Here is a 26,382-nt window from a genome sequence, read left to right on the forward strand (position 1 = left end):
CTGTTACCCTTAATGACCAGCGGTTGTCTTGCCTTCGCATTACATGCCCTGCCCACGTCCATTTCTTCTTCTTAATTTCTACTAATATGTCTTTAACACCAGTTTGCTCCCTGACCCACTCCGCTCTCTTCTTGTCCCTTAATGTTACACCTATCATTTTCCGCTCCATTGCCCGCTGAGTCGTTCTCAATTTAAGTTGAACCCTCTTAGTGGGCCTCCAAGTTTCTGCCCCGTTGGTGAGTACCGGTAAGATTCAGCTGTCATACACTTTCTTCTTCAGCGACAATGGTAGGCTGCTATTCATTATCTGAGAATGCCTGCCATATGCACCCCACCCCATTCTGATCCTTCTAATTATCTCTGCCTCATGGTTGGGATCTGGGGTCACAACTTGACCTAAGTAGATATATTCGCTTACCTCTTCCACTGCCTGGCCACCTATCTCAAACCGCTGTGCTGTCCCGAGGTTATTGATCATTACTTTAGTTTTCTGCATATTAATTTTCAGGCCCACGATTCTACTCTGTTCGCCCAGTGCGGAAAGCATGCTTTGCAATTCGTCCCCCGAGTTACTTAGCAAGGCAACGTCATCAGCAAATCTGAGGTTACTTAGGTATTCTCCATTAACCCTTACTCTCACCTGTTCCCAATCCAATGTTCTGAATACTTCTTGTAAACATGCTGTGAATAACATTGGAGAGATTGTGTCTCCTTGTCTGACACCCTTCCTTATAGATATTTTACTGCTCTCCCTATGGAAGATGATGGTAGCTGTAGACCCATTGTAGATATCCTCTAGTATTCTTACATAATGCTCATCTACCCCCTGGTTCCGTAATGCCTGAATGACTGCTAGGGTTTCGACCGAGTCAAATGCTTTCTCATAATCTATGAAGGCTATATATAGGGGTTCAGTATACTCAGCGCACTTCTCTATCACCTGATTGATCGTGTGAATATGGTCCATTGTTGAATACCCTTTACGGAACCCTGCTTGTTCTTTAGGTTGACTCAAATCTAAGGTTGCAGAAATTCGGTTAGCGATTACCTTGGTAAATACCTTGTAGACGACTGACAGTAAGCTGATCGGCCTGTAATTTTTCAAGTCCTTCATGTCGCCTTTCTTATGGATTAGGATGATGTTCGCGTTCTTCCAAGATTCCGGTACCATTGCGGTCATTAGGCATTGCGTATACAGGTTTGCCAGTTTTTCAAGTACAATTTCTCCGCCATCCTTCAAGAGGTCTGCTGTTATCTGATCCTCAGCAGGTGCTTTGCCCCCTTTCATTTCTTTCAAAGCCTTCCTTACTTCTTCGGTCGTTACTTGTGGGATGTCTATCTCCTCTGAGCTACTGTCTCGTTCGGCATTATCCTGGATGTCCCGGCTACTGTACAGATCCCTATAGAACTCCTCGGCCACTGTGGCTATTTTATCCCTATTTGTGATGACATTGCCTTGCTTATCCTTAAGAGCATACATCTGATTTTTCCCCACGCCAAGACGTCTCTTCACTGCTTTCAGGCTACCTCCGTTCTTTACAGCGTATTCGATCCTCTCCATATTATACGTCTCGAGATTCGCGATCGCTGCGCCGCCTGCCGCCGCTTCTCCGCGGCGTTTGCGGGATTAGCGCTGCGTGGCTGATAGGTGGTCATGCAGTGTTTTGGTTCTCTTTCGCTTCTCTTTGCCTTTCCGCGCACTAAACAACTTGTTATGGTGACGTCTATAAGCTAACTGCACGTTTAGGGCACTTAAAAAAAATTCCCCCGCATTTCCCCAAAGGGGAGTATGAGGAAGTGCGAAGCACGGGGTGATGCTATGAGGGGGAGTTTGTTGAAGTTTGGTGGCATTTTGCCCGTTAGTTACATTAACACCCCCTCGTGATCACGTTCGGCTTAACACGCCTCGTTTGTCCCTCTGCGGAAATCTTGGTGAATTAACGTGTATGTTCGAGAGATGTTCGAGAGGGAATGTAATCACGCACACACACACACACACACACACACACACACACACACACACACACACACACACACACACACACACACACACACACACACACACACACACACACACACACACACGCAAAGTAAAGTGAAACGACAGTATTTATTTCAGCACTTGTTTGTGTTGTCGTTGTATGCGACGGTCATTACGACCGCCTTGTGGTCGCTAAAGTGGACCGTTAAGGGTTGTTGCAGCCGCTATAACGCCGCTGAGTCGCCAACGCACGCCGCTGACGACGTAGTTTGAATGCGTTAAAGATATAAGGCGCGTTACTCACTCTGACACAGCGTCGCGTCCGTGGCTTAGTCGGTAGAGCGTCGCGCTGCGGCCGCACAGTCCTCGGATCGAAACCTGGGGCCGTATTCTGCTGGTCATCCGACGCGCGCCGGAACGATTTCCGGCGCCCTTCCGACGCGGTTGTTTAGAGAGAGGAGAAAGTGGGCTCTCACGATTGGCTCGGAGCGGAAAACGTCAGCCGGCTACGTCACGTGGCTATATTTTGGCTATGTTTTGGTGACGTCACGTCGCCAACGGCTCCCGCTCGTTCTCCCGCGACCGACGGGTGAAATCCGGCGTGGTTGAGAGCGCATCGGATTGTACGATGGCTGCGTATATGCCGCCTGTGTTTGCACTTTTGTTGGAGCTGCTGGAGGAGGATCCCGTGCCTGAGCGTCGACTGAGCGACGGCGACTTTCAGCGCTGTTTCCGTGTCAACAAGGGCCCGGCGCGGATGCTGTGCGACGCACTTGACGAGCACGTTAGGCCTCGAGGTGCGACGGGGCTATCTACGGAAGCGAACGTGATGTGCGCGGTGAAGTTCTTCGCTACCGGCCGCTTTCAACAGATTGTAGGTAGCGGTGATATGCTCGGCATGACGCAGCCGTCGGTCAGCCGCAGCATTCACGCCGTTGCCAAGGCGCTGAAATTGGAAGCCCTCATCGGCCATCGAGGTGCAGCGAAGTGTCGACAGATACGAAGGTGCTGTGCGTGCTGTGTCGCTCTTCGCAACTGACAGTTTGCAAAGCGTTTTCTGCCACCATGAAACATTGTCGCACCCCGCCGCCAGTGGCAGCGTTCACACTGTGGTGTCGGCCACGGTGTCGGCACTGATGGAGCTCCGACACACGAGGGTTTTGGATACCCCGGACGACGTAAGCACGGTGTAAGTACTACTTGTTTCTGGCTACGTTTGTTACGGAAGCAAAAAATGATGTAGCCCCATTGTTTTGCATCGAAAGGAAAAGGAGCGCGATGTCTGAAAAGCAGTCACTGAAATGCGTTTGTTTTGAGTGGTGTCGTGTGGTGGCAGTGATCTCCCATAAATTTCGCAATTGTGAATGATCAAATAGTGTGTCAAAAAAAAAAAAAACTTAAAGATGCAAGCATATGTAAATAATCTTTTAACTCTCCGGCCTATGTTCGCATAAGTTGAATGATATCGAAAAGGTATGTCAACAAATGTAGCTAAAATGAACACGTTCAGAGGTATCGAATAGGGTGGCGTCTTGAAAGAAAAAAAAGCTTATAAAGAAAGATAAACAGGTGTATCGTGTTCGGCGTCTAACTGACTTCATAACGAACCGTGTAATATATGCGTAACGTATATCGCCCTCGCCCCGCCCCCATCGTGTGTCAACTGCTTCGGCGCCTTGTCACTTCGGCTGACAAGTTTTCCCCTCCTTGACACATAGTGAAAAGGTGGCAAGTTCAGCTTGTCGGCTCGTTTTAAGGGTTTATCGATTTCGAAATAAGGGGTGGGGAGGGGAGGGGTTGTATTTTGCAGTTGTACCGCATAGATGGGTGGGAGGGCCCTTATCTATAGTTGTAAGTAACCAACTTTCCTCTCAGGTCGCCTGCATGCTCTAATTCCCCTGCTACTCGAAACAACGACGATTAAAGAAAAGGCACATACAACACGGCGACGTCGTTCGTCGTTGCATGCAGTTGCGGAATGAATCAGTTCCAAGTAACCCAGTTCTTTATATTCTTGCTCTTGTTTATTGCCTTTTCCTTTTTTCAAACTGTGTACTTGTTTAATGCTGTAGTACATATTTGTGTTATGCATTTCTTTCAGGTGTGCGACGCCAGTATGAAGGCCCTGACCGTGACTGCCGACTACAGTGCCTTTGTGTGACTGGCTGTTCACTGTTGCCCACCCTCTTGTCGACGTGCAAACCCTGGCGAGTTCTGGGGTTGATGGTGGCCACCTGCTCGAGTCGTGGCTCATGACACCCCCTGCTCGTCGTCCAGGCCCCAGACACCTGAAGAAAAGTACAATGCCGCACATGCTTCGATGTGGTCTGTCGTGAAGTGCAGCATTGCAGTTCTCAAGAGCTGTTTTCCTTGCCTGCAGTAGCACCAGCTTTTCTTCATAGGCCTCTTCTGGCAGCCAACATTGTCAGTGTGTGTTGTGTGGCTGCCTGTTGGAACGACTGACGACAATAGCTACAGCAGCAGCAAGCGACGAGGGCAGTGATACAGACGACGCGGCTGAGAAGGTGCCTGCCCCCGACATGTTGATTCTTGCTCCTGAAGGACAGGGCAACCAGCGCATCTTCAGACAGATTTGTGGCACTGAACATGTCATTTTTAACTTTCGTTTCTGATTGTGTGTGGTGTGCGGTGTTTGTTTTGTTGGGAGAAAATTGTTTTGTTGTTGTTTCAAGCAGCATATACTATGCCCTGACGCGACATTGTATCCTGTAGAGAAGCTTCTTGTCGTTTTGTGTTTGACATACTTGTGTGAGGATAACAGAGAAAGTTGCTTTGCTCTCGACCACTATATACTATGTCTTGACACGGTGTTGCTTGATCTGGGATAGCCAGTGACTACTGTTTTGATGGGTCGTGAGGCCTTGTTGTGAGTATAGCCTGAGACCGGTCAAGATTGTCTTGAGAAAATTCTGTTTATTACACTGTAGCCGTCATTCTGCTGTGACGCAAAGAATGATGATGCATGTACCACAAACAAAATAAAATAATCAGTATACTGCGGACTCTTCTGGACACGTTTAGTTCAGTCCTGTCAAGAGTTATATTATGACATAGCACAACCATTGCACGGTGGCTTTGTTTGGCAATCTCTGACAGTTCATTTTACTTAAGAGAACACAATATGCCAGTATGCATCTCTACTGTTGATACAAAAAAATAAACATGCTTAAAATGTTGGAGGCTGTCTCTTAACGCAGAGTTCACTGTCATGGTTTACTCTGACATTCTCATGATAAGTGGAAAAATGGTCAAAAAATTTTCATTTACCACACCATTGCCTGTATTCTAGCACTGAGTGCTTTGGTGACTGCTTGCTTAGATTTGTGAAGTGATATTGCGATTTTTTCTATCATGAAGGACACCTACTTGTAAAAAATAATTATGATATGCCAACAGGAGCATCTACAAATGTGTATTGAATTTTTCCTCAATAAATCAGGGTGTGACAAGTTATGTTGAACTGTTTCCTTTTCCCCTGCATGCAGCAGCACCGTCCAAGAGTAACCAACACTGGTAAAAAATAATCGTGACAAAATCAACTATAGCATTTCTGTAGTAATGGTACACAGCCTTATTTAAAGTGCACAGAAACCAACACAACTTCATAGCAAAAATAAAGAAGGGCACATTGATGTTTGTGATGCAATGCCAAAACTGCGTTCTCTACTCCAGCTTGTTAAAGTGCTCATAGTTGGCATCTATTCTTGTTGAGGCCCACAGTACTGGTTGTTCGTTCAGGGCCTTCGACAACCAGCCGCTCTCCAGATCCAGTGTGTCTGAAAATGTGTTCATTATGAGCTTAACGGCCAAAAAACAAGGGGTTGAAAATTCGGTCTCTATCTTAGTTAACGAAGCGTAATGGGATATACTTTACCTATTTAACCCTCAAGGGTAGAGGCATTAAATAGGGAAATGGAATTACAAAATATGCTAACGTAAGGATACATTGCAGGTGCTCAATTACAAAAATTGCACCTCATTGCACAGTTGTACCTATGCTTGTAGAAACAAGTGATTATCGTGGATGGAAACAATACCTAACGGGAAGGCGGTTTGATTCTCGGGATGTTTTAAGAAAAAAACTGAGCAAACTACTTCAAGTTGCATGATTAAGCACCAAATTTGTGGGCGTGGTCAATGTGACGTGATACAGGCTGAGGCTGTTAGAGCAGTTCGTCACGCAGAAGAGCATATTAATATAGCTCATGAAACAAAGCTTTGCGGGAAACGTATCCTCGGGACGCTAAAGATTGGTGGTCAGTACTCTCTTTCATTGACGTTGCACTTGCACCCCTGCTTTCATTTAAAAAAATGAAAACGAGCTTGCCGTGATATTACCCGAACCATGTATGGGTTTGTTTATTTATTGTTTGTTTTTACCACCCGGCCACGCCTGGCTCTGTTATCTGTGTCCGCGAAGCGAGTCTTCCATTCTTTATTTTTATGCCGCACGGGCTATCTCATTCCGATAAGCAGACTGTTTCGCCCTAACGGCACTAGCCCAGAATAATCTTCTCTGATATACAATGTTCTTTATTTCAATGGACGGTTCGAGAAACACTTGCGCCGAAAGATAAAAGCGTGCAGAGCAGACGCCGCGGCATTCGATTCGACGACACTCGCTTGCACAAGTCACTTTGTTGACCGCTGCTTCGCCGCCTCTGTATTCTTTTGAGTTGTTAGGGGAGCACAAGTTCGCTACAATAAACTTGTTTTTCCTTCAAGACAACTGCGTCATCCTTGGCTTCGTGACAATATAAGTACGCAATCTGATCGTGCGCAAAACGCGCACACATACGTTTTGAAAAATGGGTTTAATTCATTGCACAAGCGAGAGTGGCCGAACAATGACATGGCGTTAGAAAATCGATCAAAATATCATACTCACGTCACAGTCCTCTTATATATAACTGCCGGGCAACAGCGTACCGTTTACGTCGCTTTTCGTCCCAAGAGAACGCCCTTGTGGGACGAAATCTTTGTGCAGCAACTGTACTGAGCGTTCAAATATGCCTCCTTTAAAAACAGCTGTGCCGCGCGCAGCGCTCCCTGGCGCCTCATAACGGAACAAAGTAAAAGCATAAATGCGTGTAAACCTGTTCAACTAGCATTAACAGCGACAACACTGCCCGTGAAAATCCGAAAACAGAAAAGGCTTTGTTATATTTAAGCAATTTTATTAATTTCGCTCTAGCAGCATTTGAAAGTTATGAGATTGTCCCCGAAGGCGATGACGTACTACCCGCGATCTCCGAGGGCGGGGCGGTTGGCGATTTTCACGTCATTTTGACGTCACGAACATCCGACGCGCGTCGGATAGGTGCCGGATAGCAGAATACGGCCCCTGGGGCCGTATTCTGCTGGGCATCCGGCGCGCCTCGGATTAGATACGAGACGCAATCCGGTGCGGTCACGTGAGGAGGCGCTCGGATGGGGTGTCACGCGATTGGCTCGGAGCGGTGACGTCAGCCGGCCTGCGTCATGCGGCTATATTTTGGCTATGTTTTGGTGGTTTTGGTGACGTCACGTAGCCAAAGGCTCCCGCTCGTTCTCCCGCGACCGGCGGGTGAAATCCGGCGCGGTTGACCCCGCATCGGATTGTACGATGGCCGCCTGTCTTTGCACTTTTGTTGGAGCTGCTGGAGGAGGATCCCGTGCCTGAGCGTCGACTGAGCGACGGCGACTTTCAGCGCCGTTTCCGTGTCAACAAGGGCCCGGCACGGATGCTGTGGGACGCACTTGACGAGCACGTTAGGCCTAGAGGTGCGACGGGGCTATCTGCGGAAGCGAACGTGATGTGCGCGCTGAGGTTCTTCGCTACCGGCAGCTTTCACAGATTGTCAGTAGCAGTGATACTCTTGGCATGACGCAGCCGTCGGTCAGCCGCAGCATTCACGCCGTTGCCGAGGCGCTGAAATTGGAAGCCCTTATCGGCCATCGAGGTGCAGCGAAGTGTCAACAGATACGAAGGTGCTGTGCGTGCTTTGCCCCTCTTCGCAACTGACAGTGTGCAAAGCGTTTTCTGCCACCATGAAACACTGTCGCACCCCGCCGCCAGTCGCAGCGTTCACACTGTGGTGTCGGCACTGACGGAACTCGACACACGGGGGTTTTGGATACCCCGGTGACGTAAGCACGGTGTAAGTGCTACTTGTTTCTGGCTACGTTTGTTACGGAAGCAAAAAATGATGTAGCCCCATTGTTTTGCATCGAAGGGAAAAGAAGCGCGATGTCTGAAAAGCCGTCACTGAAATGCTTTTGTTTTGAGCGGTGTCGTGTGGTGGCAGTGATCTCCCATAAATTTCGCAATTGTGAATGATCAAATAGTGTGTAAAAAAAACAACTTAGCAGATGCATGCATATGTAAATAATCTTTTAACTCTCCGGCCTATGTTCGCTTAAGTGAAATTATATCGAAAAGGTATGTCAAAAAATGTAGCTAAAATGAACACGTTCAGAGGTATCGAATAGGGTGGCGTCTAAAAAGAAAAAAAGCTTATAAAGAAAGATAAACAGGTGTATCGTGTTGGGCGTCTAAAAGACTTCATAACGAACCGTGTAATATATTCGTAACGTATGTCGCCCTCGCCCCACCCCCCATCATGTGTCAAATGCTTCCGCGCCTTGTCACTTCGGATGACATGTTTTGCCCTCCTTGACACATAGTGAAAAAGTGACAAGTTCAGCTTGCCGGCTCGTTTTTAGGGTTTATCGATTTCGAAATGCGGGGTGGGGAGGGGAGGTTGTGTTCCCCAGTTGTACCGCATATACGGGTGGGAGGGCCCTTTCTATGGTTGTAAGTAACCAATTTTCCTCTCAGGCTGCCTGCATGCTCTAATTCCCCTGCTACGCGAAACAACGAAGATTAAAGAAAAGGCACATACAACACAGCGACGTCGTTCGTCGTTGCATGCAGTTGCGGAATGAATCAGTTCTGAGTAACCCAGTTCTTTGTATTCTTGCTCTTGTTTATTACTTTTTCCTTTTTTAAAACTGTGTACTTGTTTAATGCTTTAGTACATAATTGTGTTATGTATTTCTTTCAGGTGTGCGACGCCTGTATTAAGGCCCTGACCGTGACTGCCGACTACAGTGCCTTTGTGTGACTGCCTGTTCACTGTTGCGCGCGACGTGTAAAGCCTGGTGGCGAGTTCTGGGGTTGATGGTGGCCACATGTTCGAGTCGTGGCTCATGACACCCCCCGCTCGTCATCCAGGCCCCAGACACCTGAAGAAAAGTACAATGCCGCACATGCTTCGATGTGGTCTGTCGTGAAGTGCAACATTGCAGTTCTCAAGAGCTGTTTTCCTTGCCTGCAGTAGCACCAGCTTTTCTTCATAGGCCTCCTCTAGCAGCCAACATTGTCAATGTGTGTTGTGTGGCTGCCTGTTGGAACGACTGACGACAATAGCTGCAGCAGCAGCAAGTGGACGAGGGCAGTGATACAGACGACGCGGCTGAGGAGGTGCCTGCCCCCGACATGTGGATTCTTGCTCCTGAAGGACAGGCAGGTGCAGAGCAGGGCAACCAACGCATCTTCAGACAGCTTGGTGGCACTAAACGTGTCATTTTTAACTTTCGTTTCTGATTGTGTGTGGTGTGCGGTGTTTGTTTTGTTGGGAGAAAGTTGTTTTGTTGTTGTTTCAAGCAGCATATACTATGCCCTGACGCGTCATTGTTTCCTGTAGAGAAGCTTCTTGTCGTTTTGTGTATGACATACTTGTGTGAGGATAACAGAGAAAGTTGCTTTGCTCTCGACCACTATATACTATGTCTTGACACGGTGTTGCTTGATCTGGGATAGCTAGTGACTACTGTTTTGATGGGTCGTGAGGCCTTGTTGTGAGTATAGCCTGAGACCGGTCAAGATTGTCTTGAGAAAATTCTGTTTATTACACTGTAGCCGTCATTCTGCTGTGACGCAAAGAATGATGATGCATGTACCACAAACAAAATAAAATAATCAGTATACTGCGGACTCTTCTGGACACGTTTAGTTCAGTCCTGTCAAGAGTTATATTATGACATAGCACAACCATTGCACGGTGACTTTGTTTGGCAATCTCTGACAGTTCATTTTACTTAAGAGAACATAATATGCCAGTATGCATCTCTACTGTTGATACAAAAAAATAAACATGCTTAAAATGTTGGAGGCTGTCTCTTAACGCAGAGTTCACTGTCATGGTTTACTCTGACATTCTCATGATAAGTGGAAAAATGGTCACAAAAGTTTCACTTACCCCATAGTCGCCTGTATTCTAGCACTCAGTGCTTTGATGACTGCTTGCTTAGGTTTGTGAAGAGTGATATTGCGATTTTTTTATCATGTAGGACACCTGCTTGTAAAAAATAAGTATGATATGCCAACAGCAGCATCTACAAAGGTGTATTGAATTTTTCCTCAATAAATCAGAGTGTGACAAGTTATGTTGAACTGTTTCCTTTTCCCCTGCATGCAGCAGCACCGTCCAAGAGTAACCAACACTTGGAAAAAAATAATCGTGACAAAATCAACTATAGCATTTCTGTAGTGATCGTACACAGCGTTATTTAAAGTGCACAGAGACCAATGCTATCTTCATTGCAAAAATAAAGAAGGGCACATTGATGTGTGATGCAATGCCAAAACTGCTTTCTCTACTCCAGCTTGTTGAAGTGCTCATAGTTGGCACCTATTGTTGAGGCCCACAGTACTGCTTGTTCGTGCAGGGCCTTACACGTCCAGCAGCTCTCCAGATGCAGTGTGTCTGAAAATGTGTTCATTACGAGCTTAACGGCCAAATAACAACAAAGGGTTGAAAATTTGGTCTCTATCTTAGTTAACGAAGGGTATTGCGATATGCTTTACCTATTTAACCCTCAAGGATAGAGGCATTAAATAGGGAAGTGGAATTACAAAATATGCTAACGTAAGGATACAATGCATGCAGGTGCTCACTTACAAAAATTACACCTTATTGCACAGTTGTACCTATGCTTGTAGAAAGAAGTGGTTATCGCGGATGAAAACAATACCTGCGGGAAGGCGGTTTGATTCTCGGGATGTTTTAAGAAAAAAAACTGAGCAAACTACTTCAAGTTGCATGATTAAACACAAAATTTGTGGGCGTGGTCAATGTGACGTGATACATGCTCAGGCTGTTAGAGCAGTTCGTCACGCAGAATAGCATGTTAATATAGCTCATGAAACAAAGCTAGGCGGGTAACGTATCCTCGGGACGCTAAAGATTGGAGGTCAGTACTATTTTTCATTGACGTTGCACTTGCAGCCCTGCTTTCATTAAAAAAATTAAAACGAGCTTGCCATGATATTGCCGCGAACCATGTATGGGTTTGTTTATTCTTTGTTTTTACCGCCCGGCCACGCCTGGCCCTGTTATCTGTGTCCGCGAAGCGCGTCTTCCATTCTTTATTTTTATGCCGCACGGGCTATCTCATTCCGATAAGCAGACTGTTTCGCCCTAACGGCACTAGCCCAGAATAATCTTCTCTGATATACAATGTCCTGTATTTCAATGGACGGTTCGAGAAACACTTGCGCCGAAAGATAAAAGCGTGCAGAGCAGACGCCGCGGCATTCGATTCGACGACACTCGCCTGCACAAGTCACTCTGTTGACCGCTGCTTCGCCGCCTCTGTATTCTTTTGAGCTGTTAGGGGAGCACAAGTTCGCTACAATAAACGTGTTTTTCCTTCAAGACAACTGCGTCATCCTTGGCTTCGTGACAATATAAGTACGCAATCTGATCGTGCGCAAAACGCGCACACATGCGTTTTGAAAAACTGGTTTAATTCACTGCACAAGCGAGAGTGGCCGAACAATGACATGGCGTTAGAAAATCGATCAAAATATCGTACTCACGTCACAGTCCTCTTATATATAACTGCCGGGCAACAGCGTACCGTTTACGTCGCTTTTTGTCCCAAGAGAACGCCCTTGTGGGACGAAATCTTTGTGCAGCAACTCTACTGAGCGTTCAAATATGCCTCCTTTAAAAACAGCTGTGCCGCGCGCAGCGCTCCCTGGCGCCCCATAACGGAACAAAGTAAAAACATAAATGCGTGTAAACCTGTTAAACTAGCATTAGCAGCCGGCAGTGCCCGTGAAAACACACAAACAGGAAATGCTTTGTTATATTTAAACAATTTTATTAATTCTAGCAGCATTTCAAAGTTATGAGATTGTCCCCGAAGGCGTTGACACGCACTTCCGGACATGACGTACTGCCCGCGATCTCCCGAGGCATGCTCCGAGGGCGGAGCTTTGGCGATTTTACGTCATTTTGACGTCACGAGCATCCGAGGCGCATCGGATCAGCAGAATACGGCCCCTGGCGCCGGATGCTGTTTTTTTTTTTTTTATATATAGTGTAGTGGCCTGGCTGGCGCGCCGAGAGAGGGTGTTGCGAGCTGGAGAGTAGTAAAGGGGCTTTAGGAGAGTAGGCGAGGGGGGAGAGGAGGCGCTATGCGAGCGCCCTCACGCGTCGGAAATCCGGCGCCGTTGCTAGGCACGGTAGCTAGCTCCGTTGCTAGGCTGCGGACGGAGGACGGCGGTGGAAGCAGGAGTAGGCCCGACTAAGAAGTGCTTCGCACTTAAAAAACAGCTGCGTCTTGGTAGAGCGCTCTCACGCCAACAAGAGCTACCCGGGGAGGCGGTTCTGCGCGCTTCTTGGCCGCTCTTGCGGGCGTCGGCGACGGTAGCAGCATATCACCGCTGTCACCTTCGAACACGTCAGCACAAGTGATCGCCTCGTTTAGACCTGATATTGGCACTGTAAGAGGTTGGTTCGCTTTGCAGCGCAAACAAATGCGGCTTTTCTTCGAATATGTATGTCGTAGAAAAATATGTTTCGGGGATGTGATAACCCAATAGCTGACAAAAACTTGTGCCTTTTATGGGAATATAAGCCACGCGAAAATGTTAAGTAAACTCAAAGCATGTGCATTGTCAGATATGTGCCCACTCATGCCTTATAGTAAGAACCAAGGTATATGTTAATGAAACCACGGGAAAATGAAAGGTCTGCAAGTCAGGAATAAATAGAATACAGTCAAACCCGGCTATAACGAACCCCGATAGAGCGAATTATGCTACATATCGTACAAAAATAATTCAGTTACGGAAATACATGGGAAACATATTCCTTATAACGAAGTTCACATCCGATATATCGAACTCTGCGCGCCTACAATGGCCGCCGAAATGCATGGTCTCGGAGCGGCAATTGAGATGTGGTTTGGCCGCGACCACGGAGCAAGAGTTGCGACTTAGACATTGCGCCTTGCACGGAGCGACATGACGCCCGACACTTTCCGTAACTGTTTCCGACGCGCGGGACTCACGATGGAACCCGCGCAGTCAGCGAGTCAGCAACATCGGTGAGCTGTGACAGCAACATCGGTGAGCTGTGGGAAGAGCTCCCCCCCCCCATTCCCGATGATGTCCCGAGTGAAAGCCGTCCGACGCTTCTAATGAAGCGCTTTCGGCAGTCAATGTGCTCCGCCAATGCTTAGATTTTGGAGGACGCGGACTCGAACTGGTGCAAATAATGTTTCGTGTAGAGAATGCTATGCGTCTTGGTAGAGCGCTCTAACGCCAACAAGAGCTACCCGGGGAGGCGGTTCTGCGCGCTTCTTGGCCGCTCTTGCGGGCGTCGGCGACGGCAGCAGCATATCACCGCTGTCACCTTCGAACACGTCAAAACGAAAGCAAAAACAAAAATCACCGCTTTTTTCTTTGCAAAGTAGGCAGTTCAGGCGGAAAGTAGGTTTAATACTTGCAATAAATGGATTATTTTGGGTATGGTAACGGCTACTTAAGTAGCCGTTACCATACCAGTAAATTTACTGTGTTTGTTTTTGCATGCGGGGATGGTGGAGTTGAGGAGGAGGAGGGGGGCTCCCGCGGATTGCGAACTTGTAACGCTAAGTTCGTTATAGGCGGGTTCGGCTATATCGAACTATTGGATATATCGAAGTAATCGTGGTGCATATTGCAATTCGCTATAAACGGGTTTGACTGTAGTCGTAGGGGAATGAAAAAAAAAATTAGTGCAGCTTCTGAAATGCTAAAGACTTTTGTTTGCGCGAGGTAGTATTCACCAGACCACCTAGATGCGAAATGCACTGATATTTCGCTAGACATGGGGGGGGGGGGGGGGGGGGGGGAGGAGGAGGAGGACGCTCAACTATCGTTGTTTACAAATGCGGAGCGAAATCAACGAATGAACGTTTTAGTAACCACGCACACAAGCTGCGTGTTCACTTTTCGTTTGTTTTTCGCCTTCAACGAACGACTGATCACTCGGCGGACGCATTTTTTGAAGAATACAGGGTTGCCAATTCACAAGCGATACAAGGTGTCGTTGGAAGAGTTGATTGATTGGTTGCAGGGTTTAACTCGCCGACGCAACGGAGACGATGAGGCACGCCGTAGTGGAGGGGTCCGGATTAATTTTGACCACCTGGAGATCCTTAACGTGCGCCGAAATCTCGTACACACGGGCTCGTTGGAAGAGTGTCGTATCTGATAAGGGTCTCTGATTTCGGTTTATGCTAGATTGTGCAGTCTCCCTGTGTCATATGACGATGTTTCGAAGAAGAGTTTGGTCACGGACGCGGATTACTCTATAAGCCCATCTTCGCGCCTCTCGTGGATGATAAATGTAGCAGATGAATCTTTGCGAGCGCTCACCTCGGGACAAGACGACACAGCATTAAATTTGTCGTCGTGTGCTGACTCCGGAGTGTAATTTTGCATTATCCATCGTACTTCTTTGGTACAATGTTTGTGAAATTTATGCCGCATTGGCTTGTTCATGGTACTGTTCAATATCTGATATGTGATATTGGCAGGCGTAACTTGCGCGCTGTCAGGTAGGAGTGCTCCGCTGGATTTTGTAAGTGCACAAAGTCGATTTACATCATAGTGTGTATGGCCGCAACATGACCATCGGAGAAACACTGCTTACGGATACACTGCCACTAAATTTCAGGGCAGCGGAATTGCAATCAGCTGCATGCAAATGCTGGCTTCGGGACGCCGGCCTATGACACACGCCCGGCGCTCATATAGATCTCACTAAGATCGCATCATAAACGTTTATACTCTCGTGAACACACCACGCTTGCAAACAGAGTGCCTGCTCCACGTTATTCGGTATTTTGAACGCGGACAAACGGTAAATCGCTGTCTTGAACGAGCCCCAAAAGCAACGGCGACAGGGGGGAGCGGGCCCGGGACTCCCGCGCCTGCTTTCGAAACGGGCCGCTAGGGGGATTTCAGTGGCGCCCCTACAGGCCGCGCTCGAGGCGTATACTTCCGTATGTCAGCTGTCTTATGCTTATTGATTAACTTCGAGAGCTCCACTAGTTCTATTCTGTCAGCTGCGGTAGAGATTGTCATGGTTTGCCGTTTCCTGATTAGATCTTTCGTCTCCTGTGAAAGTTTACCAGTATCCTGTCTAGCCATAGTGCCCCCGACTTCTACTGCTCACTCCGTGATAATGCGTGTAAGGTTGTCGCTGGCTTCCTGTGTCGTAAGCTCGGCTTCCTCGTTAAGAGCGGAATATCGGTTCTGCAGCGCGATCCTGAATTATTCTACTTTGCGTCTTACTGTTAGCTCATTTATCGGCTTGTTTCGTACTGGCTTGTTGCGATCCCTCCTCAAATCTAGCCTAATTCGAGATCTTACCATACGGTGGTCACTACACCTTACCCTTCTGAGCACTTCCACATCCTGCACGACGCCAGGGTTATTGCATAATATGAAGTCTATTTCATTTCATTTTTGTGCTCCCCATTCGGCCTCCTCCAGGTCCACTTCCGACTCTCCCGTTTACAGAAGAAGGTATTCATTATGCGTAGGTTATTCCGTTCTGCAAACTCAACTAGTAGGTCCCCCCTGCTATTTCTACATCCCAGACCATAGTTCCCAACTGCCTTGTCTCCATCCTGATTCTTGCCTACTTTAGCATTGAAGTCCCCCATAACTACGGTATACTGTGTTTTTTACTTTAGCCATTGCCGATTCCACACCTTCATAGAAGCGTTCCACTACTTGGTTGTCGTGGCTGGATGTGGGCGCGTAGCCCTGCACCACCTTGAGCTTGTACCTCTTATTGAGCCTAATTACAAGACCTGCTGCCCTTTCGTTAATGCTATAGTATTCGTCTATGTTGCTAGCTATGCTTTTATTGACTAGAAATCCCACTTCCAGTTCTCTTCTGGCCTCTAGACCCCGGTAACATAGGACGTGTCCATTTTTCAGCACCGTAAAGGCTTCGCCTGCCCTCCTAACCTCGCTAAGCCCTATTACATCCCATTTAATGCCCTATAGTTCCTCGAACAACACCTCGAGACTTGCTTCGCTAGATAAGGTTCACGCGTTTAACGTTGCCAGGTTCAGATTCCATTGGCGGCCTGTCCGGATCCAGGGATTCTTAGCACCCTCTGCTGCGTCACAGGTCTGACCGCCGCCGTGGTCAGTTGCTTCGCAGCCGCTGGGGACTGAGGGCCGTGGGTTATTTAGCGTATTCATGGGAGGTTGTGGCCGTTGCTACACCAGAGTGGCCAATCCTCCTCTGGTGAGGGAGTGCATTACTGGCAATGGTCACCGGTGTCAGGCCGCACCCCAAGCCCAAAGCTTGGGGTGCGGCCTGACCCCCACCCTGCCTGGGCTTGCCCTGCCTGGACCCCCAGGCGGCCTGGGCTTGGGCTTGGGCCGCACCCGAAGCCCAAGCCCAGAGCAAGAACCAAATTATGGGAATTCAACCGACCGAAATCCAACCATTAGTAAACACAAAAATACCCCCTATGTCGTTTCCTTTTCTCTCCTTTAAACGTGCGGTCCTTGACAGATAAGTAGATGACATGGCAACACTACTTGAAGCGTTTGGCGTAACTTTTACCGCGATACTATTAACATAGACGTCTTATACTTCAGCATCTGGAGTGTGCACTGTCCAAATGGCTATCGGTATTTCTTCCGCAATAGGCAGGGTAAACGTGTTGGTGCCGTTTATTGGCATGCATGCTTGCATATACAAATGTAACGGAGAGACTTTCAGTCTACCATAAATTGACGTGGTCTAAGTAATGTTATAAAAGTCTTTACCCGAGTTACGATTGGTATAGTTCTCCACTTGATGTGTTTATTCACTAATATCCCGAACAACTTACTTACAGCCGATGTTGTGCATACAGATATTAGGGATCAGCTTAACTGCTGACCGAAAAAATAATGCCATTAATATGTCACGGCAACAGATTATGTGCAGAATATATTACCCCAGCAAATCTAGAAATTCAGAAACAGCCTTTTGAAAAAAATACACATGTAGAGTCGATAGCGATATAAAAGGCATCGCGGAATACCATGACTTTTTCACTCACGGCAAATAATTTGGTAGCGAGATTGCAGTAGGTACTTAAAACCCCTAAGCATATTAAACAAAACGCAAAAGAATGATTGATTCGCACCCGTGGAAGCCTAACATATTATTTGACTATCGTAGTCGCCTGCCTATAAGCAATACACGAGAGCTTATCGGTATTACGCTGTTTTCGTGCACGTGCACTCTCGCGCACACACACACACACACACACACACACACACACACACACACACACACACACACACACACACACACACACACACACACACACGCACGCACGCACGCACGCACACACACACACACACACGCACACACACACTCACACACATACACGCACGCACGCACACACAACGGATACCCAGAGTGTTTGAAACAACTTAAAAGGCAAAAAAGCATATTTTCGCGTAGCGATATCGCGCGAAAATGCTGTGACAGCGAAAAATGAATTCAGCACGCTGGCATTCACTCTGCCCGAGATGACAGCACCCTGGGCTATGGCATTCGCCTTTCAAGCAAACGACCACTAAAGCTGCGTGCAAAGGTAATCGTGGGTGTTAAACAACGTACGTTAAACAACTTTGTACTTGTAGGATCGAGTCAAAATACATAGACCACATATTGAGAGTTTTCTGTCCCGAAGACCCGACAACAAAGGCTGATTTACGACTCAAAGCGCAGGCAGCGTCGGCCAGACGAGCCTAGCTTCAACCTTAGGATAACGGCGGCGCCTATATACAGTTGCGAAACTCCCCATAGGCCCCATGTATCAAAAGCCGGTCTTCGGTTGCCCCCCTGCGCCGGGGCAAGCACGGGGCAAGTTGACTAGCCTGTCGTCTGTCGGCAGAAAGTAGAAGTAGTACTGAATGATTGCGGCTGCTGCCGTAAGTCATAAATAGAAAAGCCCCAAAAACGCCAATAAATGTTACGTTAAATTAGTGTATTTTAATTTAAAAAGCAATCTTTATTTTACAAAAAAAAATGTTGAATAATAATAGTCCAGCGAAGTTCAGTGTTTATCTCCTAGGTGTACCACAATAGGTAAGCAAGATGAAATATACAGGACACTGGCCTCGTGTATTCAGTAAATAAATATTACAAGCGAAATGCCCACCGGCCGTAGGGAGGGGGTGGGGGTGCATATGGCCTACACGTACGTTTGTTTATTCGCCCGCCTTCTTTTCTTCAGGGACGATGGCCTCCTTGCTGCCACCGGCTGCTTCGCCATCGCCCCCTTCTGCGGGGTGTGGGGCCGCACCTTCTTCGGGGTGCGGGGCCGCCCCTTCTTCGGGTCGCGACTCCGGTGCATCAGCGGCAGCGGGCGGGCCCGCACTGCGGTGTGACCGGTGCATTTTGCACACGCAGTAGAACACGAAAATCATGACTACGGCTGTGGCCGCTATGCCGATGCCGGGTATAATCCATTTGGACATGGAGGCCGCCGCCTCCGCGCTGCCACCGGACGTTTCCTGCGTGGTAATGAATACCAACTCCACACACTTACGCACTCACAAGCACAGCTGGGAAAGTCAGGAGCAAAGAACTCAATAGACGGTACAGGGAAGTGGCTCGAATTTTTTTCTTCTTTAAATGAATGTTCTGATGTTTAAAAGAACGAAATTAGCGACAAAAATGCTCCCCAGGTAGAGACCGGAGCCCACGACCTTCAAAATACCTGTCTGATGCCAGAACCTACACCACTATTATAGCGAATAAAGGCTTGATCTTCACCAATTGCGCATTTTTCCGCAAATGCAAAGTGTTGCGCACAGTTGGTCGGTTTTTACGATTTTTTATTTATGTTTATGTTTGTCTTTTCGTGACTTTTTCCGAGTGCCACCATGCCAAAGCACAAAAATTGTTAGTCAAAAAGAATCAGTTCGCAAACAAAATTGTTTTCCCTAGCCTGCTTGCTCACCGTCTATTCTTGTGAACGACAAGGAGCTGATGGAGGCGGGAGTGGGGAAATAAAGGGGCTGTAATTAATTCTTTTCGAGGACGCAAACTTCTTGCTGCATCGTCTCCCCCCTTACGTTCTTAACATTCAGTAATTCTAAATAGATTAACGAATGGAGCAGAAAAGTAGCGCGGCCCTGTTAATTGATAAACCCCTTTAGGCACGAAAATTTCAGACGTAGGACGTTAAGGACAAGGACCGACACTAACTTCCTACTCATTTTTATTTTCAACATAAGACACAAATTATAAGTACACTCACAGTTACGCTGTTTATTCTTCTCCCAGTGTTATTGTTACCTATACACATCTTGTCTTGAAAATAAAAATCATTTGGAAGTTAGCCCCTGTCCTTCCCCTTTGTGTCCTATGTCTGATTTTTTCGCGCTTAAACGTGTTTATCATGGAGTACCAACTAGCTCGAGCCCACACGTTGTTAAAGTATAATTCTATTACTTTCCTCCTAAATCCAATGGAAGGCTACCTACGGTTATCCTGGTCTACTTTCGCCCGCTGCACTCGCACCTTCATAAAACGCCGCTTTGCAAATTTTCGGCATTGTATTCCGCGTATTCTGTTTCTTTTGTTCTCTACGTGCTTCGTAACTGTTCACCTAACATTACTGACACCTGACCAGTGTCCCGTGCAATTAGGGAATACAGAGTGGCCTTGCGGGGTTAGTTTAGTCCGGGGATGACTAACCATTGCGAGATGAGTCTTATTCACATCATGGACGCTCAAAGAGACATTCGATTGTGTGACGAAGGCCTTTGCTACTTCCACATGACTTCACTTCCCGTTCCCCATCCTCGCCTTTCCTCCAATAAAGGTTTGAATAAACCAACCAATTGAATTCTCAAAGTAGCCATGCAGACAAAATACTCGTTTTATTCGAAAGATTTAGTGTTTTATAAGGCCCTCAGCGCTTGTTCGGCAGCAAACGATGCTTTAGTCACTGAGAAATTAAATATTTTCTGTCAAAATTTCAATTCTCCCGCTTCATCATGTGTATTTTGTGACCTCGACAATGACGTACTAAGGGGACTTCAAACTAAATATAGCCTGCTGACCAGGCCTACTACCATCTCACAGGCGCCAGTTTGATCGTGGCCTCCGCGATCGGCTGCGTTCGCGCCGCTGGCAGCAGGTCGCGGAGGACCCCGGTTTCATTATCTTGTTTATCGCCCACTTTCATAGATGGCGCTGCAATACTACTGAACAGTGAGATAAGAGAGCTCGGTAAGGCGATGGATTTCGCAACACTGATGTCCGACTAGTGGGCTGGAAGAGGGCGTTCCAGCGGGACGGAGTCCATTTCAGCAAGCAGGTGGGAGAAGCCATCGGATGGCGGCAGGAAAAGCGAGCAGTGGTTTTTAAAAGGGGGCCGCAGGAGTTTATGAGCAGGAAGTAAACATGGAACAAAAGGACATAGCTAGGTCGGTACAGGTGGGTGCAGGTAGATCTAAGAAAGAGGAGAAATAAGAAATAAGAATCGAAGAAATAAGAGAGGGCGAGAACTGAAGATGGCGTGCATAAACATGCAGGGTGGCAGGAAACAAGAGAAATGGATGGAGACTCGTAAACAGCTAGAAGAGGAAGATATCCGGGCATGTGCAGTGACCGAGACTCACCTAAGGGACCTAGAAGAACGTCCGGCAATCGGAGAGTATGTATGGGAAGGTTGCAATAGGACGGCTGGGTCGAGAAATGGCTGAGGAGTAGGTATGCTTATACAACAGGGGGAAAATTGGAAAAGAGTGAAAAAAGACTGTAAAGAGCATGTGTGGTTGAATGGGATGATAGGGGGTAGGGAGGTGTCCTTAGGAGTGTCGTACCTGTGGAAGGGTAAGGAGATTAAGGAGCAAAATGAAAACCTGATGGCGTGCCTAAAAACGGACATTGAGGATTTTAAACAATCCGGGAAGGTACTATTGGTAGGGGACATGAATGCCCACGTTGAAGGCGTAGGCGGGTACACAGACTGCAACGGACATCTGATGCTGGGTATGTGTCAGGAACAAAACCTGATCATAGTAAATAGGGGACAAAATGGGAAGGTTAAATCAGTTGGGAATGTGGCAGGAGACAGTCGAGTATCGACTACTGCCTCCCCTCGGATGGACTTCATGAATGGTTGGATGGAATGAGCGTGGATGAGGAAGGGGGTCACAGCCTGGGCAGGGCAAATATTGGGTTATTTGATTATTAACTCACTTGATTAACTCATTGGGTTATTTGAAGGGTAGGGCAAATAAGTAGAAAAACGCAGGCAAGTCGGTTGGTGACAACCGACGTCACCACGCCTCAGTAACCCAGAATGTACAAAATTAAGTTTCTCTCTCTCTCTCTCTCTCTCTCTCTCTCTCTCTCTCTCTCTCTCTCTCTCTCTCTCTCTCTCTCTCTCTCTCTCTCTCTCTCTCTCTCTCTCTCTCTCTCTCTCCCGATACAAAGGGAGGGCCTCTAATTACCATCATCATTATTAGTTAAGGCCCCCTAAAATAGCTAAGGTAGCGCCATCTTATGGTCTCACGGCATTTCGCTCTCACCCGCGCACCTTCCCACCTTCGTGTTTTGACATTTTCTTTTTCGCCGGCGAACGCCGTGCCCCCGCCTCCGCCGCCTGCTCCCGCTTTTTCTTTTTTTTTTTTTCGCCCTTTCGCAGTCGGATACCCATTTAATTTAGTAATTTGCGGTAGGGCTGCTTGGGCTGCCTCAGAGCAGGCATTATCGGAGCCGCAAGCGTACAGACAAGAATTTCCATCGTGCACTGGGCGCCGCCATTTTCTAACGATTGTGGCTCCACCTGGCAGGCGATTCTTGGAGACTGCGGGGCGAGTCGACGACACCGCAGCCCCACGCTGTTGCTCCATGCCGTGCGTGGATATCAGACGTCCAGGCGGCACCGAAAATTAGTGTCAATTATTCGGTATGTCAGAAGCGATAAATTCAACAGTGCTTTAAGGAGAACGTTCAAAGCTTCGGAGAGCTGTCAGGTTTGCCCATAAATTCCGCTCCCAACCCGCTAAGGCGCGGGCCACCCCACACGTGCTTTGTCTTGACGGGGGTTGCCTGTGAGGCTACGTTTCGCCGTGCCAGAAGGACGCCCGACTATTCGTCTCCAATTGATGTTGATTTTTTTAATTGTGTGCAGGTGGCTTCATTGCCTTTACTTTGCGATGTACAGAAGCAACTTGTCCGGGTGTGATTACGCCGTTGTTGGCTGCACCAACAATCAGCGTAAGCGTAAAGTGCTCATGCAAGAAACGTCTGAAGGGCACCACAACAAATGAAGTGTCTGCATGTGCGGAGTCTATTCGCTGCACAGATTTCCTGCGTTCCTTGAGTGCCACCGCAGATGGGTTGTCGCACTGAATTGGAAAGACTTCGAACCTAGCAAATTTGCCAGAATAAGTACGGTTGTACGCTGCTTTTGGAAGCGCTGTTTATTCCCCTTCAATGTGAATCCTGCCCGGCTACCCGGAGAGCTCCCTTGCAGCCAAGCTGCGCACTGTGGCCTCCCGATACTGTGACCTGCGGCTCCACTGGCTGCCGGGCCACAGTGGCATCCGGGGACACGAGGATGCCGACGCACGAGCCAGGGAGGCTCACCAGGAGGGCACCCCAGCTTCCCAAGACGTCACCGCCTTCGACGAAACCCCCACCGCCCTGGCCCGCATGGTGCAGACGATGCACCCCGACCCTCGGGTCATGAGTGGCCTGGCGCCGCGACCGTTGCCTGCACGTATCAGCAGGGATGCCCGTTGCCTGCGTCTCCGCGTGCGGATCGACTGCTGCAATACGGCGGAGCGCCAGCACCGACACCGGCGCAAGGACTCCCCTACATGTGCGGACTGTCCGGAACCAGAGACGCTGGAGCACCTACTCTTCTTCTGCCCCCCTCCCCCCACGCAGGGCCGAGAGCAGAGCTCCACCGAGCGCTCCAGCGTCGAGGCCTTCCCAGCGCCGGCTTGGAGGACCTTCTGTTCCCGAAGGGGCCTGCGGCAACCCAACGGGAAGTCTTCGCCCATCTGCTCCATTAGCTGGAGACGACCAGCCTCACGCAGGGGCTGTAGCCCCCCGTAGTGCAGTGACTGACTGATGTGCCCGGACTGACCGCTTTGTAGGACTGGCAGCTCTCTTTATACCTTTCTCTCTCTTTGTGTCTCTCTCCTCTTTATCCTGTCCTGTCTTTATCCTGAGCTCTCTGCTAAGCTCAAAATATCCCCAGTGCATTTCGTTTCCTTTTCCTCTCCCGCAGAAGGGGCCTTAGCTGAAGTGCCAGTGTTCGCACTTTGCTTCTGGCCGGACTTCTGCACCTGCCGTATTTTTATTACAGTTCTTACTAATCGTTTTCTAAACGATTATGACTCGACAAACATGGCCACGTAAGCGACCGGGCCGCTTGTGTCAGTTGGTCAGTGTTGTTTCAGACAAATCCAGCGCGTCGGACGGCTGTGATATAGTGTCAAACGGCAGATTTCCGCACTAACTGCTTCGGTGTTTACGTGTTCGCTCGTAACTTAAATTGTTCACCCCACAATTCTTACTGCTTTAAAAGTAATGTGCCTTACATTTAAATGCAAATAGCTCGTTCGGCAAGCTTATAAGCCCTGCCGAATTTGCGTTTGCTTTTGCCTGCCTCAGCCAATCGCACAGCAGGGCTTATGACATCATAGGTTCTGTAGCGAGAAATGAGCTAGTGGACTGCATGGTATTTCCTGTTTTCCTAGTGATGTAGCTTATTTGAGCGAAGTACGTTACAAGTGGTGTCAGTATGATTCTAACGAGGCAATCTTTCGAATCAACGAAACTTGTATTCTGTCTGCATGGCCCCATTGAAGGACTGCGCTGAAGTCTCGCTGGTGATTCGTGTCACGAGGCACACGCGCTTGCACTGTGTGTTTGTGATACAGAAAAAAAAAACAATGTCCCCTGTCGAAAGCAAAAGAAAGGGAAAAGGACATGAGGGCGTGTTTATACAACAGGATGTAACTGTAAATTAATGGCACGAACAATGGTGGGATCGGCAGATGCCGGGGTGCCCGCATCGGAAGGCGGAGTTGCTTGAGCAGCGGCCGACTTTACGTGGAGAAAAAAGAAAAAGTGATAACCTAACCTTCAAAATTAGGCACAACATAAAGCAAGTTAAACACCGCCACCGCGTGAAAGAATAAAAATGGGGTTCGGTCGGCACCAGAATCCCGGGACGCACGCCGCCGAGTCTGTACGCAAAGCAGCCGCGTCGGCGGATTGCCTCGAAAGCGCGTCATCCCTATTTCATATTTGCCGCGCTATCGAGGCGCTTTTTCAAAGAAAGTGCTACGAGTTGTGCCGCGCCTCCGCCAGATGGCGCCACGGGTCCCGCGACCGAGAGAAGACGCAGTGAAACATCCCCCTCGCGAGGGGCACGATCAAATGCAGAGCATTTCCGGGGGCGCACGACGTTAAGTAGTTTGCGTTACGTTAATGTTCTTGCACTTGTGGCAACTGCTGACGAGAGAGCGCTCGTCAGCAGTAATTTGAATGAGTCAACGATATAAGGCAAGTTCGCAGCATCCCATTCCGTGTTGGCTTTGTGGCGCAGTGAGTAGAGCACCATGTACATTACGTTCCGCCCGCAGGGTCGAGGGATCGAAACCGGGCGTCGGATTTTATTTTTATTTATATAGTAGGGAGGGGTGCGGTGCGGACTACGGACGTCAACGCGGGTGACATCGTGAGTTACTGAAATGCTCTGCATTTAAGAGGAGGCTAGCAAAGTTTCCCGAACATTCATCGTACATTTCTTCCCATTTTCGGGGCACCCAATCCTACTAAAATGCACCTAAAGGGACACTTGTGGACGCGTGCTGCTCTTGTCCCTTGTCCCTCCCTCGCCACAGATAACCACGCAGCTGCACGTAACCACGTGTCCGCCTGCTCATTGCGAGAACGCCTGAAGAGGACTGATCCTCTCTTTTTCGGAAACAGTGGCACTCCCTGGTAGAACCAGCGGAACAAGTTCTTCTAAACACTGCGTAGCTATCTTTCTATTTCCCAATGGTCTATAGAAGGTGGCCGTGAGTTGAGAGCCGTGAGTGTGCGCCCTTCACCCCACACGACCCATCCCGCCTTCTCCCACTTTCCTAACTCCCATAGACCTTCAATGTGTCCCAGGCCGCAAACATCCCTCCCAACCTTATACTTCCCTGTACCCCACGTGACCTGTAGTCCTCTTGCCCAAGTAAGAGCTCTCTCTCTCTCCCTCTCTCTCTCTCCCTCTATCTCTCTCTCTCTCTCTCTCTCTCTCTCTCTCTCTATATATATATATATATATATATATATATATATATATATATATATATATATATATATATATATATATATATATATATATATATATCTATCTATCTATCTCTCTATATCTCTCTCTCTCTCGCTCTCTCTTAAAGCGGTAATAAACCTCGCTCTCGAAGATTACCCCAACCTTTTGGGCGCAGGAACTCAGGGTATCCTCCCCATTTATCCGTGCCTGCCGGACTATACGGGGGCAAGCTGGCCAAATTGCGCAACGCAGCATCGTAGAAAGACTTACACAGAGGCCTTTGTTTTGGTCTGTGCCGCAGGCCGTTCCGTTTGGGCATTTCGAACAGGCGGGACCGGTCGTAAACACAGGCTGTCCGACCTTGGCGCCACTGCAGGGAGTCAGGGACGCGAGAGGCGCGAGAAAAAAAAAACAGAGGTAAACAAACCCGCATCACCGCAGATAACCACGGTGGCTCGTTCTCACTCCTTTCACTTCATGGACCCGATTAATGTGGAAAAGTTCCCAGATGTCTTAGTGGAGCGGTAACAGATAAAACAGCGTGCGGTGCGCATCCATGACATTCTTGGCAATCAAAAGTTACTACAGAGATGTGCTTAACAAGAATTACTTTTAACGATATCACAGAGCACTACCGTCTATCCCGTCGTCTCTACCCATCAGCGCAGACATCTCTTCCACAACATAATGTATGAACATGGAGACTCCTTCAAACGGGAGCCTTC

General features: G+C 48.2%; 2 protein-coding genes across 2 annotated transcripts in view; both read right to left on the reverse strand.

The window, feature by feature from the left end:
• Atp6ap2 (ATPase H(+)-transporting accessory protein 2) overlaps window positions 1-26,382 on the reverse strand; it is a 571,904-nt gene that overhangs the window by 369,754 nt on the left and 175,768 nt on the right. The gene's annotated exons all lie outside the window — the stretch shown is intronic.
• The window catches only part of LOC144167448 (venom allergen 5-like), a 75,694-nt gene continuing 67,861 nt past the window's right edge, over window positions 18,550-26,382 (reverse strand). The window contains exons 6-7 of the mRNA XM_077696707.1: window positions 25,928-26,027; window positions 18,550-18,866 (exon numbers count right to left, since the gene is read on the reverse strand). Of these exons, the coding sequence (XP_077552833.1) occupies window positions 18,561-18,866; window positions 25,928-26,027 (406 nt within the window). The 3' untranslated portion in view covers window positions 18,550-18,560. The remainder of the gene's footprint in view (window positions 18,867-25,927; window positions 26,028-26,382) is intronic.

This window comes from Haemaphysalis longicornis, unplaced genomic scaffold (genome assembly GCF_048455015.1).
Source record: "Haemaphysalis longicornis isolate Haplotype H1 unplaced genomic scaffold, Haemaphysalis longicornis Haplotype H1 scaffold_2, whole genome shotgun sequence".
In the NCBI taxonomy this organism is placed as follows: domain Eukaryota; kingdom Metazoa; phylum Arthropoda; class Arachnida; order Ixodida; family Ixodidae; genus Haemaphysalis; species Haemaphysalis longicornis.